At 38.8% G+C, this 16,577-nt stretch overlaps 1 protein-coding gene across 8 annotated transcripts in view; it reads right to left on the bottom strand.

The window, feature by feature from the left end:
- Positions 1-16,577, bottom strand: part of npnta (nephronectin a) — a 60,159-nt gene that overhangs the window by 11,438 nt on the left and 32,144 nt on the right. For 2 of the 8 annotated variants that reach the window (XM_027146036.2, XM_027146038.2), the window contains 4 exons: positions 15,115-15,210; positions 8,332-8,451; positions 2,750-2,869; positions 616-750 (listed from right to left, as the gene is read on the bottom strand). In XM_027146036.2, the coding sequence (XP_027001837.1) occupies positions 616-750; positions 2,750-2,869; positions 8,332-8,451; positions 15,115-15,210 (471 nt within the window). Of the gene's footprint in view, positions 1-615; positions 751-2,749; positions 2,870-8,331; positions 8,452-15,114; positions 15,211-16,151; positions 16,263-16,577 lie in introns of those variants that run through there. The other 6 variants (XM_027146040.2, XM_027146042.2, XM_027146043.2 and 3 more) reach the window with 4 other exon arrangements.

Below are 16,577 nucleotides of genomic sequence, written 5' to 3'. Positions count from 1 at the left end.
AAAAGATTACAACTGCTTTGGGCAAATAGACCGAAAAATAATTTGCGCTAATAAGCGCTTCAGTCTTTATTATAATCAGTAAGTTCCCCAGTGTACAGTAGCTGTCTGTCTGACCGGGAAGAAAGGAATAACACGGAATAAATCTGAAAAAATCATTCAAATGAATAGATTGCAGAAGTGAATATAATATTGTAATGAAAACAATGTGAAGTGTAATCTGAATAATGTTTTTCAAATTCACTGAGAAAAAAATGAAACCTGTAAATGTTACAGATTAAAATAATCTAATTAAATGATTAAAAGAAGTTCAAGATCGATCTTCAAAATGCCCAAGTACACAACAATAAATCTAAAGATTTTACAGTGTTCATTTGTGTCCGTCTGGACAAACAGTGGGAAGAGATAATCAACACTGGGGATGTTGCAGTTTGCTGTATCCTTCAGGCCATCTGCTTTGTTCTGATCGACTACAAGCTCTTCGGTCAAAAATCACCACAAAACCCAGAACAGTAGCAAAAACAGATTTTTAAATAACATAAACACAGAAAAATGGGAAAAAATTTAAATTAATGAACACAATCTATATACAGATCTGACTTGTATCCATGAGCTCACCTATACACTGGTATTTGCCGTTGATGTACTGCAGGTCAAAGCCATCATGACACTTGCAGATGTAACTCCCAAACGTGTTGACGCACTTCCGGAAGCGAGGGCAAATGCCGCGGCCTGTGGCGCACTCGTCCACGTCTGAAAAACAAGCATTCCTTTGCATCATTCTTTTTAATATTTTTTTTCAATCCTCCCTCTGCTTTCAAACTGCTTTTGCTTCACCAAACTGGATGGATTGGTGGATTACAGACTAATCTAGATAGAAAGCTTCAGAGGATCAGGCTGCGTGGATGGTCAGGAATTTCACATACCTCATCCTTCATTTTCACAAGAAAAGTATTGATGCATAGGGTAATGCAGAATAAACACTGGATGGGATATTTCACGCTTGGGTGTAGAAATGAAGAATGCTGTGTGCTGACTCTGTGTGTGTGTGTGTGTGTGTGTGTGTGTGTGTGTGTGTGTGTGTGTGTGTGTGTGTGTGTGTGTGTGTGTGTGTGTGTGTGTTTGTGTGTGTGTGTGTGTGTCTGTGTGTGTTTGTGTGTGTGTTTGTGTTTGTGTGTGTGTGTGTGTGTGTGTGTGAGAGAGAGAGAGAGAGAGAGAGAAAATAGTGGTGTTAAATGAAAGGAAAGAGAAAGACAAAAATAAAAAGAAAGAAGAGAGTGACAGTAAGAAGCAAATAAAAAACAGAAGAGAGATGAGAGAGAGAAGATAATAGAGAGAGAGAGTAGAAAATAGAGAAGGGAAAGATAAATATAAAATATTTGTTTTAAAAAAAAAATGACAGAAATAAAAAAAAAAAAGAAAGATAGTATACAGAGAGAAAAGCCAAAAATACAGATATCTAGAGAGAGAGAGAGAGAGAGAGAGAGAGAGAGAGAGAGAGAGAGAGAGAGAGAGAGAGAGAGAGGCAACAAAGCCTCATCAATCATTCCTTTCCTTGTCCAAAACACTCTGTGCTGGAGTTTCAGCTTGCCTGAGCAACATTTGATTCCATAATCATGCAATTAGGATCATTTCCTTTTACCTCCTCTTTTTTCAGACAAACACATTTGATAGATTGCTCAGTCAGACGAGGAACAAAACACGTCAGATGACGCTATTAGTCATTCCAAAAATCTGCTGGGGTAAAAAACTAGACTTGTGGGAATCGTAAATCAAAAGGCTCTTCATTCCTGTTGTCACACAACGGATGCTTATTTCCAAGCAGTGACTGATGCTTGGAGTATTCCAATGCTAGACAATTCTGTAGTTCTAAGCGCATTTTATTTGTGGATACGACGACGGTTTATGTGACCTCTGCCCTCTGGTTTACGTCTCAACATCTCGAAGTCTTTCTGTGTAATCGTAGATGTGTCCCTCGGGCTTGTAAAAAACTCTCCTAAAATATTACGACACTGGAACACCTGTGCCGCTGAACCACCTTCCGCAGCTCTCTGTGATGGATGGGCTTTTGTTCTAGACACCACTCCTCCGCTCTCGCTCTCGAGAGGCTGACACGCAATGGCTGAAAAGTGGACCAAGGGAATAAAAAAAAAAAAAAAAAAAAAAGGAGAAAGGCCGGGCTGTAAAATTTAGCTCATCCTCTGTAACAGAATCATATATTTAAAACGTGACACAGGTTAACTGCTACCATTTGTTTCCGTTCCCATCTGTGATTTAATGTTGTGCAGGGAGACACGTCTAAGCGAAGAGGAAAGGACGTGAACCGCTTTAACGGCTCAGCACCTGCAGAAGGGCATTAATACGGCCATTAACGAATGCCACTATGCAATCTCCAAGCACTTGCACTGTAATTAGAGCGTCGGATGGGTAAAGAAAAAGAGCTCATTGTGTGGTTGTCAAGAGCGGCTGGAATACCACAGGAACAGAGAGCTTCAAGAGAATCTGTGTACTTATTTGCAGCTATTTGAATTTCAAAACTCTGTCATCTTTCACCGCAAGCACCGAATAAGAAAAATGGCAACAAAAGACTCCTGTGTTTGATTAGCAAGCAACAAATCAGAGTTAAAAAACACGCCAGAGGGAGAAGGAGGAAAAGGCGAAGCAACTCGGCGTTGTGCTTCTTTGTGCTTGTGTGCTTTTGATTTCTGAGTGAAGTAGCAGAGTTTGTTTGGCTCACAGCGAGCAGCCGTACCCACGCATGTCCTGCCATCTGGGGCGAGCTGTAGGCCGGGAGATGGACACTGGCACCGAACTTCGCCTTTCATCACCTCACAGCCATACTGGCAGTTAGCCATACTGCATGTGCGTGCATCTGAGACACACATAAAAGAAGGGAAAGAAAAGGAGAAGACATTATTACTGCAGTAAACTTCATAAACATCAAGAGTAAGGATGTACAAACCAAAACTAGATCGGGATTAGATTCCGTTTTACATACGTTCAGATTTGTTTTGATATTTCTCATGACTTTACCTTTCATTACAGACAAAAATAAAACCAGTCCGTTATTTAAAGCGTCTTTATTTTTGTTCTGTAGCTTTGAACCTTATCCCTCCCCATCCATCCATCCAACCAACCATTTTTCCATTCATCCATCCATCAATCCATTCATCCATCCATCAATCCATCCATACATCCATACATCCATCAATCCATTCATTCATTCATCCTTATATCTATACATCCATACATCCATTCATCGTTCTATTCGCTATTGGGGGTGCAGGGAACCTGGAGCCTATACCAGGCACAAAGCAGGGTATGGTACACATTGGACAGTATAGAACTCTATAACAGATCACAATACCACACACACACACACACACACACACACACACACACACACACACACACACACATTGACAAAAGACGGACAATCCACTTTCGCCTCATGTCTTCGGACCGGAGGAGAAAACCGGAGGACCCACAGGAAGCTATAAACCTTACACTGCTTATAAACCAGAGCCTCGAGGGTTCTCACTTTTCATTTTGTGATCACAGAAATAAACACAAAAATGTAGCAAACTGCGACATTCAGTTGCGTGTGCAATTTTTCTAAATTACAACAGATATTCAACAGATTTGGGCCAAGCTGTATCATGTGACATCATCACAACACACATTAAACCAAAACCCACTTGAGTTGAACATGAGTACAGAGTCTTCACAACGTACACCTGAGTCTTCATTGTAGTTTAAAAGGAGTTAAATACAAGTAAAATTAAAAATAAATCAAAACATAATAAAAAAAATTAAAATAAATAAAGAGCATATTGCTAGCTTAAAAACAAAAAAAATCTGATCGGTGCTAGAGGCTTGTGTGTGTGTGTGTGTGTGTGTGTGTGTGTGTGTGTGTGTGTGTGTGTGTGTGTGTGTGTGTGTGTGTGTGTGTGTGTGATGTGTGCTAACCTGGTGCTATAAGCTTCCTTTACTTGTCTACATTAACCTAGTAGTACCAGCGCACACTTAAAGACACAGCATTAGCTACGTCTAGAGAAAAATCTCATTTTACATCTCCATCTCCATACTGAAATCAAACCAAAATAAACCATTTGTAATTTAACTTTGGTGTTATTCGTATCTGTGTTTTTTTCCATAGTAAACACATTTAAGTGCAATGCTTCCATAATGTGTGTGTTTTCAAAGCAGCTAATCTGATGGTGATGGACATGGATTTCACCAAGTCTTAACCCTTGTATGGTTTTCGGGTCTGTGGGACACGTATTCATAAACATCAATAGTTTTGAAAAACTTTTCCTCCTTGTAAATTTGTTGATTTTTTCCCACTCATAACGATTACATTTGATTTTCTTTTTTTTTTATTACATTTTATTAAAAAACAAAAAACGAGTTGCACTTTAATTAAAACATGATGTAATAAAGGTAAAGGGCAAATATTAGCCCTATATGCTGTTTATATTGCTTGTAATTGGGATGAAGTAAACATCTGTAGAGTATTTTAACATAAAATTTTCGATTGTGTTGAATTAAAAACCCAAAAATGCAGCGGGTCACCAGACCCACCAAAACTGGCTGAGTAACAAAAATACGAACAACATACAAGGGTTAAGAAAGAAAATAAAAAAAAATCAAGGAAAATGATGTGGTTTAAAGGTACCATCTGCTTTCTGGGACCGTATGCTACAGTATAATTATTTATCATTTCATTATTTTAGATGTTCACAGAAGTTTCAGAGAATTGAGTGAATTAAGCAGCTTCTATTAATTTCAAATGAAATTCTTTCAAATCAAAGCACCCTTTCAGTACAGAAAAGTACGAACGGTGATGGTTAGTATGAGGTGCAAATCGAATCAGTAACGCTTTAGGCATGAATAACAATCAGACACATGTGCAAGAATAAGCAAACATAACGAATGCACAGGTTCGTATCCAAAGGGAAAAGAACGACTGCTTCGTCGTTCGGGTTTCAGAGCTTTGGGTAAGTAAATAGGATTGTAAATGGGTCTTTCTGACCCTGAGGCAAAAGCTCGTACTATTACTGTACCTCATCCCATTCCCATCTACAAAAATGCACTGAAGGGAAAAAAAAAACCCACACTTCATTCTTTACTCCGCACCACTATAAGGTCATCGATGGGGTCAACCTGCTCTTTCCAAAATAACAGGGAAATGAAATTGCTTATTATGCCCAGCAGCCAAAATATGAAGAGCTGTTAAAGATTTCAGCAGGGTTACAAATGGATCATCTAGAGCCTTAAAACACAGAGCAGTTCTTCAACTTTGGTCCTATAGTCAAAAATGACATTATTCAGTAATAAACAATGGCTATATACACAACAAGTTTGACAGATATTATTTATTTAATATTAGATGTTAGCGATGACAAAAAAAAAAGGTTAAGGGATAAGTTAAGCCTTTAAATATGTAATAAAAATAGCCTATGAGCATCTCTAGACATTTATCATGAAGAAAACCAAGGACAAAAACATGATTATGCAAATTAGAAAGGATCAATGTCCTTCCATCATCCCTAACATAGCCCTGGTTATGCTATGCTATTGGCTAAGAGACTGAAGTGATAAAGTGACTGGTGACGAATTACAGGAAAACGTCTCTTTAGACTTTTAAAGTTTAAAGTCTCTTTAGACTGCAGCATCATGGCAAATCTAAATCACTACAAGGATCTTCTGACTCATCATCATCATCATCATCATCATCATCATCATCATCATCATCACCATCATCTTTATCTCATCATTAGATGAAACATTTCTATCCCGAAGCACATGCTCTCTTTCAAGGTTTCCCTGCACCAGAGAGCATGATATTCCATTAAGAATGTAAATCATATCTTATGGCCTTTACAGTCAACACATCTCAGTCTGATTGAACATCGGTTGGAGATTTTGAAGCGATGTGATTGACAGCTCTCTTCCTCATCATCATCATCAGGTGAAGGAATATCAAAAAATATCTTTAGGAAGAATGGAGCTCAGTGCGTTAGTGCATTTCCAGAGCAGAGATTCGTACAATCTGCAAAGGCGCACTAAAGATTTTCTCAAGTTGGGACAACACTTGTAAAATACACTTCTGATTGATTTTGGGATTGCTGTCTATAGAACCACTATCACGCTGTCGTTAATCAGCATTTGCGTCTGTCAGCTTTTCTTCATCAACTCTGTTAGTTCCTCAGGAGCTCTTGACTGCACAATTCCACTCGACTACAAACTATTGTAGAAATGACATTATTTACATTTACAGGTTCTCTTCTGAGTCCGGTTCCTCTCAAGGTTTCTTTCTCATATCATCTCAGGGAGTTTTTCCTCACCACCGGCTTGTTCATTAGAGATGTAAAGTTTATTTATATATATAAACTTTACATTTACAGCATTTGGCAGATACCCTTATCCAGAGTGTTACATTTTTTATTTCATTTTATACAACTCGGCAATTATGGGGTTAAGGGCCTTGCTCAGGGGCCCAGCAGAGACAGCTTAAGAGGTGAACCTGGGATTTGAACTCACAACCTTCTGATCAGTAGTCAGACACAATAACCATTATGCTGTCACATTCCCAAAATAATCTCCACTGTTAAAAGCACCAAAACAAATAAATTAAACTAATTTGAAAATTTTCCTTTAATTTGTCAACAATCTGTATCTGTTTTTAAAAGACAAACAGCAATCATTATCAAACAATCAAATCTACCATCGATTTAATTATTCATGTTGCATATTGTTGTTGGCGAAATAAATCCATTCTTTAATTTGTTGGGAAAAAGATTGACGTCACATTCTACATCCTGAGGTTTAGTCATGAGTTTAAAAAAAACAAAACTATATATCAATTATCAATCAAAATAACCATTAATCATCTCCACTACAGAAACATCTGGAGTGCCTGATGATACAAGGAAATGAGTCATTTAATACCGGCAACCAAACCTGTGGAGAAATCTCTCCAAAAAAAAACAAAAAACAAAAACCACAACTGACGGTATCTTTATCCTCCCCCTCTAAAAAAAAAAACTCTCCTGTACGCTTTGATAAATGCAACGATACGAGCATGCATGCAATAGTGTGGGGCTTCTGAAAGAAAGAGAAATATTGAACATTCTCAGTGGTTAACACGAGACAAGCACAGGCACAGCCCTCTCAGTACAGGGAGAATAGCTCAGGGCCAGCTAGAAATGTCAGGATTTACTGCCAGGGTTGAAGTTCACTCTGCTCTCTTTCTCCTTCATTTTCTCTTTCTCACTCACTTTTCATTTGAGTCACTGTAAAAGCCTCCACAGGGGCTAACCATGCCCCGAGCTGATAGGGTGACTGGTGGGAATATTAAAAGAAAAACTCTCGGGAGAAAAAAACGTAATCCTAGTTGCATACAATAGAAATGGAAAAGAACACATAGTGACAGAAAAATGGCTGAGAACAGGACCTGCTTAAAAGTCAAAATAGTCTGCGGTACAATGTAAGGTCTTTGTTTAAATTTGGAAAATAATAGGAAAATATTAGATATTAGTCTTCTATGGTTCCAGGTCGTTATAATGGTTTGTAAATTTTTTACAAAAAAAAAAAAATCGTTTGCATTTTCTACATGATATATAAGAATATCCCAATGGTTCAGCAGGCTAGTTGTGACTAAGGAGGTAAAAACCTTTGGTATACTGTATATTGCTGATTTCTTTTTTTGGATGTTTTTGTAATTTGCACCTATGTTGGGGTTGAATATGTTCAGTATTAAACATCTTTAATATGTCATTTTAATCACACTCCAAAAATGATGCAGGTTGAACATTAAAATATAGCGATTCGGTATCAAATATCTTGGAACTCTAGTTGAAATCATTGGACATTTAGACAGTTAAATCAAGTTTGGTCTTTACTTTATCTATGATCATAAAAGGAAACACACTGCATGTGTACTTCTTGTGTAAGCCTTTGTAAGACTTTGGGAAATTCTCATTTCCATACTCCATTTCATTCAATTTGAGTGTCCAAACCAGAACTGGCCATTTTTAATTTTTCCATTTTTACTGCTGGCCCCTGAGCTTGTTAATTAAGCTGGATTGATAAATTTGCTGGCAAATTTACATGCATCAGACATCTGTGCATGAAGTTAAATCTGTGTAGCATAAAAACAGCATCTGCTCATTAGTGTTCAGCCTTAACGCCATGCCATTTCCATCTGCGACAGCGAGCACGCATGACTAGTGAGCGCACCGTTCGGTGGTGGTGTTAGTGCATGAAAGTGGAGCAACATGCCAGCTGGATGGCTGAGGGCTAAATGAGCAAAAGCGAAGCACGACTCACTTCCGCAGGTCCCATCAGGCTGAAGCATGTAGCCGTTGAGGCAGTAGCACTTGTAGCTGCCGTACGTGTTCATGCACCTGTGTTTACAGGGTCGAGGCTTCAGGCCACACTCGTTCAGATCTGCAGGAAAGAGAGAGGAGGATGAGTTAAGGCAACCAGACAGAAAACCTTATGATGTGTACGGCGTGTGTGGTTTTCAGAGAATTAGCCAGCGGTCACGGTTCAGAGGTCAATCCCCTTAAATCTATGAGAGAATGGTGAGGACCTGTGTCTTAACAAGCCCACCTTCAAGCATCTCTTCCTGGTTATTACCTTTCAATAAAGGGATTCCACCATCACCCACACTTATATATATACAAATAGACACTGTGTTTTCGCACTGACGTCTCTGTGATGCTAAATGCCAGTAACCTCTGACCTTTTCAAAAATATTATTAGACACTGTGATATGTCGAGCTCGGATTAGATAGATTGCCTGAAGTCTAGCACCTGCCAAAACGCTCGGAAAGCATACAGAAATGTCAACAGAGCCCGGAAATTAATCACGGGCCGCCAGCCCGGTGCATGCATGACAAGAATATAAAGAATCCCGACCCACGTGCACGGAGCTGAAAAGCGATTCCACTCTGAGTCAGGGGGTCAACTGTGTATCACTTTCCTCCTCATACTGTAAGTTATAACTCCAGGTTTTCAGTCTAATTTTCCCCACAGTGAAACAGATCCCACTGGAAGGTGTACGATTAGCTCGAACGTAGCCTAGCACAGAGAGAACGGCGCCATCTTTAGCTTCGAGTTATTCCTGGAACGTATTCTGTGGCATAGCGCGATTTTGAATTTTGACAGGTGCCCCCCGATTTAAATAGACAAATGTGCTAATGTTGTTGATGGTAAAAACAGCACTAATGTGAGGTCATTTATAGGGCACGGTCAGGAAAAGAAAAGTTCATCTTACCGTACGTGTGTCATTTTTACTCCTACGGGTTTTCACATTTTACTTAGTCGTGCATTCAAAATGATTTTCCCGGCAAGGATTGAATAATAAACATGAAGAAAATGTTTGAAGTTTTGGTGCACAAAGCAAAAAGAGATTTTGAGTCACACTTTTATGTAAATATGTGAAACGTCTGAGCTTTTATTGACCTTAATACACACTCTATGGCAAATGCTTGTCTTGACATGATCATTAGACAGGCTACATTTTGAAGCTGTGTGATTCTGAAGTATTTTTTGTACAATGAAACATTTGTAATAATGTCTAGATAATACGCTTTAAAATTTGCTTTTATGGTGGAAAAAACTACTCAAGCTTCTCATACATTGAGCTTTCGACTTTTTTACCCGAGACGATGGACTCTGAATCTTCAAATAACAATCAAAATTGAAAAAAAAAAAAATTCTTCCAGTCTCTGTTGTATTTCCTTAAAGCAAGAAAACAACACATACTGTAGTATGTCAAAATGTTATCTAGGCACGAGATTCCAGGCAGCTTTAAACCTGCAAATGCCCTCGAAATGCCTAATAATTTATAACAATAGTATCGAGGTCAGGTAAAAAAACTAGACATTTGATCTGACCGCCCAATGTTTTTCTTATCCCTGTGGTGTGAGTTTTTTTTTTGTTTTATTGGTCTTACTAAACTTTGCTTTCTACCAAACTTTCTGCTTTCTGACAGTTGACAAGCTTCCAAAACTTGCCCAATGTCAGAGAAGTCAAAATCTGGACAGCATGCAGACATCCACCATCTTACTCCATCGATCAATAAATCTTTTTTTTTTAGATAGGCTTCAGTTATCATGTAATTGAAGGTGCAAATTAGCAGAGGCTGAACAAGCCAAACCTTCGGTGTAGACAATCAGCTCTTGTAGATATCATCAGAGCTGTTAAACGCCACATGCCCGTGACTTATCAGGATGTAGTAATAAAGTGAAATGGTAGCACAGTTGGCAAATTAATCAGACTACAGGTTAATTAACTGTTAGAACTCCATTCAGGAAGTATGGGAATCATTTATTTTTCAATTATACCACAACACTGTTGAATCCTTCATTCTGACTGGGTTTGTTTTTATATCAGCAGCTCTGAGAGTAAAGCCAATAAATACATGAATTAAAAAGGTGTTGTTTAACAAAGAAAAAAAACATATTACAATGGATTATTACGTTTTTTTGTAAGAAGATTGTGGAAGGAATCTCCAGTGTGAGCACTTTGTAAGATTTAGCATGCTTTTTTTGCCACAGGAAAGTAATCAGAATTTTGTGCTTTCTGTTTTCTCACTTTTTTGACAATTTGTGTGTATTAACTCTCCCTGTTTTGCTGTGTTTATGTTCAGCATTTAATTTCTTTCTCAAGTCTCAATGCACAGTGGTGTTTCCAAATAAAATAACCCAAAAAACACACAAAAGTTCCTTTCTTCCAGGTAAATGGTGATATCAAATCTATTCACACTCTCTGAGAAGCACCAAGTGCTTTTTCATAAAATTTAAAGTTGTTATTTACAAACACTAAAATTTTGCTTAAGGTTAAAAGCCAAGAGTTTCCTGATTTTATATCAAACTGACGAGAATCATAAAACAATTAATTCCTTCATACTGACTGAAAATTTCCAATAAGTTCATTTCCAATCCATAGGCCAGAACACCAGAGAACTAAATAGAGGATTAATAGAAAAAAATAAATGTTTATGAGAGACTGGCTGTTTATCATGGCTATAAACTAAGTGATAAGTTGATATCGTCGCTGTCGGGCGGAAACCTCCTATGTCCATATTTTTTCACATATCGATGCTGTTGGTCTGTCCCCATGTGGGTCTGTTATTTTTACAAGTTATTAACCAATCTAAAATCTTGAAAATAGCTTGAGCACAAATCTCTAAACTCCATTGGACACTTCGACGGTCTGAGAAATCTCGTAACTCCACCTCTTCTTCACTCCGCGGGAGAGCTTAGCAGCATATTTCTCCTCAAGATTAAGAGTCGCAACGAATCATCTATTTATTACTATTTATTACTGCTTATTATACATGTTCATTGACGTTTTAAAATGTTTCTAATATAATATTTGAATTAAATTTTTAAATGTTTTGGATACCACTATTAAATTATTGTTTTTATTATTATTTTACTGACTTTAAGTCAGCCTACTTAAGCCAGACAATACCTCTCTTGGCACTGTGCATGTAAAACACTGTTTTTTGGACACTAACAAGTGAAAATAGTTAGGTTGGATACAATTGAGTAGGCCTGTTATGTTAAAAATCGATAGCTGTAATGCTTCTGTGTAGAAAGAAACCCATGAGCCACGAAGGTAAGTTTGCGAGTAGATTAGACTAATTTCCACCTATTAGACAGCCTAATCAGTTTATCGTGTTTTGTATTGCATCACTTATAGCTCTTAAACCTTTAAAATAGAGTTTAGGAAGATGTATGTTACTACAGTCATTAGCTTTGGTTAACTATTGAAGCCTTGTCTCTTGTCAAAAGACTCAACGTGACCGCAGACAGCGTGCTGGCAGCAGCGACGTCTGTGTCCGTACCATTCTCATCAATGACAGCATAAACTCGTATCTCCCAAGTCATAAAGCTTGTAGCTCCGATAAAACATGACTTTGGGAAAATGTTGTGTTAATGTTGGTACACAACAGTATATGATAGCAATATATGGCATAATAACAACTTTAATGATACAATGTTTAATAACTCAAAAAATACAACGTTTTTTTAATTTCCTGAAAAGTAATGGTTTTGGAGATACGAGGATTTCGCCCGACAGCAACGATATGCAGAAGTTCCAGAATATAACTATACATGGATAAAATGTATGATGTGTTGTTCTTAAATAATAATAGATGCATATCTATCTATAAATAACTGCAGTGGTGGTAATGGCTCTGCATAGTGCAGATCTGCATTATTTTCCTAAAACAGGTAAATAATGGAGGAACCTTATGCATTAGCATTATTTTAAACCTGAGCTGATACGCTATCTGAACTCACTAGTGCAGCATTTTCTATATGGCAAGACACCAAAAACCATGTGCACACATAGCAAAATGTTCTCTTAACCTTCATGCACTGTGCTACACCCAAGTTTATGATTTTTTTCCCCTTTTGGGTTGTTTTTCATTTCTCTTTCTTCCATTTCTGTAATAACCTCAGCATCGGTAGAAACACAGCCTTCAGGTAAAGTCTCGGTCAAACTTTTCTTATCAAACTGAGCCAACAAATCTATATTAAAAATATGTAATGCTAAGGGAGGAAAGAAAAGAGTTTTCCTCCTTTTTTTTTAAAGCAGAGTCTCAGCTGGTTCTTTTTGCCTCTGGGGGAAAAAACCCTAAAAACAGCGAAATTTAAATGTCATGAATGTGGATTAGTGGAACGGCCGTCCAGTATCAGTGAGCTAGGGGCTACGGCACATGAGGAAGAAATGAGAAAGAACATGAGGCAGAAAGGTTTGCTGTGGAGAAAAAGAGAACAGAAGGGGGGGCGAGGAGGAGAAAGAAAAGGTGGGTAGAGGGATCGAGGGGAATAAGAAGGAGATGGAAAGAGCAGGGTAGATTAAAGAAACATTACAGTACAAGGCACAGAACCTTTCACTGCCAATGGAGTGTGAAGAATCTCAGCTCACTAAACAATAGCACAGAGAATAAAGAGAACATATATATATATATATATATATATATATATATATATATATAGAGAGAGAGAGAGAGAGAGAGAGAGTCTATGTATATTATATCTATGTACATACATACATACATACATACATACATACATACATACATACAACAGTGTACAGTGTAGTTTGTTGCTGCAGGTCGACACCAATTCTACCACCCCAAACATTCCTCTAAATTCAAGTCCAGTGTGTTTTATTCCTCTTATACATCAACACTTGTGACATACATATTTATATCCATTTATATTCACAATTAATTGATGCATGCTTGAAACAAACTCCTTCATGTTATCACTTACATTATAGCAGCTGTGGTTTTAACAGTACAGGTTCTAGTGATTATTACTCCTCTTACTCATGCAGCTGTCTTTTCTTGAATTTCCCCTACGGGAGATTTACTGAGGTACATCTCTCCCTCTCCCTCTCTCTCTCTCTCTCTCTCTCTCTCTCTCTCTCTCCAGAATTTCTTTTTATTTCTCTTATTAAGTTAACAATAAAAACAATAACAAAGTCCTTCTACCAAAAAACCCACAAACAGCAAAACATTTTCCATCCGTCATATTTTCCTGTGCTTTTTCCACAGCACTAACACTAGAGACTCCTTCCATTAATGTCTTTAAGATTTCCATTAAATCTCCTTACAGAAAACTGTGATAATAATGAGATTTTATTTATTGCAGTTCCATAAAAAATATTAGCTCAACCACCTTGATACACCATCTGACCAATTAGATATGAGAAGTCATAAACATTGTGTGATGAATACTGCAGACTGACAAACAGACAGACAGACAGACAGACAGACAGACAGACAGACAGACAGACAGGTTTCAGTGTGATGCTTGCTGCAGGATCTAGTGGTGTTGGTTTGGTAACATATTTTTTAGGAAATTCAGCCTACATCTCAAATCGCTCCTTTAATCTTTATTTCTTTGTTATGACTGTTAAGTAAAAAACAACATAAACAACTCCATATTTTGTCTGATTTTGTCAGTCTGACACTTGTACAGTATGTGATAAACAACACACAAGACACAGTGTCACAGTTAAAGAGTTCAGCAGTAGCCCTTGTGCTAAGAGAGGACTTTGAGAAAGAAAGGGATAAGAAATGCAGGGAGACAGAGAGAGCGGAGATAAAAGAGTCGGTGTGGGAGAGAGCAGTAGGCCAAGCACTTGGGTGCTCTGAGATGAAAGATGGTTTGGTTCACAAGTTCACGGTGCTGGGAATCGAGAAAGACTTGCAGTCTTAGTGTTGTTTGAGTGTGTGTGTGTGTGTGTGTGTGTGTGTGTGTGTGTGTGTGTGTGTGTGTGTGTGTGTGTGTGTGTGTGTGTGTGTGTGTGTGTGTGAGAGAGAGAGAGAGAGAGAGAGATAGATTATGAGACAGACAGGCTGAGCAACATAGCAAAATACAGAGGGACAGAAAAACAGCCTGAAAGAGAGAGAAGAAGAGAAACAGATAGACAGAGGGAGACAGAGAGAGAAGCAGAGAAAGAAAGAAAAGAGAATAAAGAGCAGAAATACAGACAAGGAAGAAAGATAGAGATGGAGAAAAATGAGAAAGATGGAGGGACAGAGAGAAATAAGAAGACAGGGATTGAGAAAGACTGAGACGTAGACAGAATGAGATACATACAGAGATACACAGTGACACTGAGAGAGACAAGGAGATAGGGGAGAGACATAGAGATAGAAGGAGAGAAAGACATATAGACTGAGGGAGACTAAGAGAGAAGCAGGGAGAAGAAACAGAGGCAGATAGTGACTCAGAGAGAGGTGAAAAGAGAGACAAAGTGAGAGGGAGTAGAGAGGAAGAAGTAAAGAGAGAGAGAGAGAGAGAGAGAGAGAGAGAGAGAGAGAGAGAGAGAGAGAGAGAGAGAGAGAGAGAGAGAGAGAGAGAGAGATGGCATGCTCTGCTTTCAGCATGTCATTCTGGCCATGCCCATTCAGGCTCTGGGATCAACTTCAGAAAATAGGGGAGGGAAAAGAGCGGGTATTCACTATGCTTCGCTTGAACGCACTGCGCCATGCAGGTGGAGGTGGGTGGGTTTGTGGGCGGGAGGCAGAAGGGTGAAAAGAGGAATCGCCCAGTGACCATCGGATTAGCTCACCCTCTGAAGGCACCCTCAATGCTGTGTGGTCCATGGGAACAAACAGAGGGGGAAGACTGTCCCAGATTGGGGGGTTTACATAGTTCTGTTGTTCTGCTAACAGGTTAAAGAGAGAAAGGGAACACAAACAACACAGCAAACAAGATCACGTCAGTATAAATCTCCAGCAGATCACACACCTTTAACTGGTCCACATTCCTGCAGAGGACAAGAATGACATTAGGCACTAAAGAGGATTATCCATGTGTGAGTTGGCTTTAAAAAAAAGCCAGATTCCTGTGCTATAGAGACTGAATAGAGTGAGTGAGTGAGTGAGTGAGTGAGTGAGGAGTGTCTCCGGCCTCCATCTGCTTCCTCTGAACAAAAGCGAGCATGGTTTCAGTGTCAAAACATGTCAACAGTCACGTCCAGATCTGTCCTCCTCGGCACCAGTTAGCACTGTTTATTGTCAGCAGGGAAAATGGGGGCTGGGGAGATGTGAAAATGTTTGGAAGGGTTTGAAGGGTTTGAGAGGTTTGCGTGCTTGCCCCACCTTTGTATTGCAACAAAAATAGAGTCTTAAAACTCAGCTGTGCCGTTTTTATCCTGGTCAGCATTCCTAAATGCTCGATCCGTCGGACAAGAAGAACAAAGGAAAACACGTTGCGGTGTAATTGAACAATGCAGCTGCGTTACGACTAATTATATGATGACACGTAAAGCCTGTCTCGAAATCCTCTCAGCGTCATTTCGCTTTCAAGTTATAAATATCACAGGAAAACAGCCAGTTTTTCCATGAGTGGTTTGTGCAAAACATGAACCGTTATCCCACATTAAACAGTTGGATGGGAGACTTTGTTGATTTTAAACTGTACAGCCGCTTATCAGCTTTAGCTGGAGCCAGTGGACTGATTGCATATACGAGCTATCGTTCTGATAATAGAAGCACTCATGGAGATTTGAACAGCGTGCTCGGCACCATCTGTTAACAAGATAATATACAAAGAGGAAAATGTAAGCATACTTGCCCTCAGACGGGCTCATAATACATTCCTTACTGAGAGCGTTAGCAGCAGGTGAGCTGATTCTCATTTACAATGTCGCCCACAGCAAATAATCATCTGATTAAAACGTTCTGATCCGCTCCGAATGAAGCACGGCCCGACGCCGTTGCGTCTAAAATGGATTAGCGCTTTAATGGGTTTATTTGCATTTCCTCATGCATCTGCCTCACATCAGCAGTATGATGATACGAAGTTAAGATGAGCGACTGTGCCTCTTTACACAAAATGGAGATCAAGAGAGGTTCGAGCTAATGAGGCTTTAATTGGAATTTAGTCCAAAAGATAGTTTCACGTTACTGATTGCGATGCAGTGCTCAGGATTGCTCAATTAGCAGTGATTCATTCTTTGTGACGGACTTCACTAACAGCCTGGTGCAGTTATCCATCCATCAGGTTTATGCATATTTTTAATGTGTAATT

Source organism: Tachysurus fulvidraco, chromosome 4, assembly GCF_022655615.1.
Source record: "Tachysurus fulvidraco isolate hzauxx_2018 chromosome 4, HZAU_PFXX_2.0, whole genome shotgun sequence".
NCBI lineage: Eukaryota > Metazoa > Chordata > Actinopteri > Siluriformes > Bagridae > Tachysurus > Tachysurus fulvidraco.
This window is presented reverse-complemented; position numbering and strand designations above follow the sequence as displayed.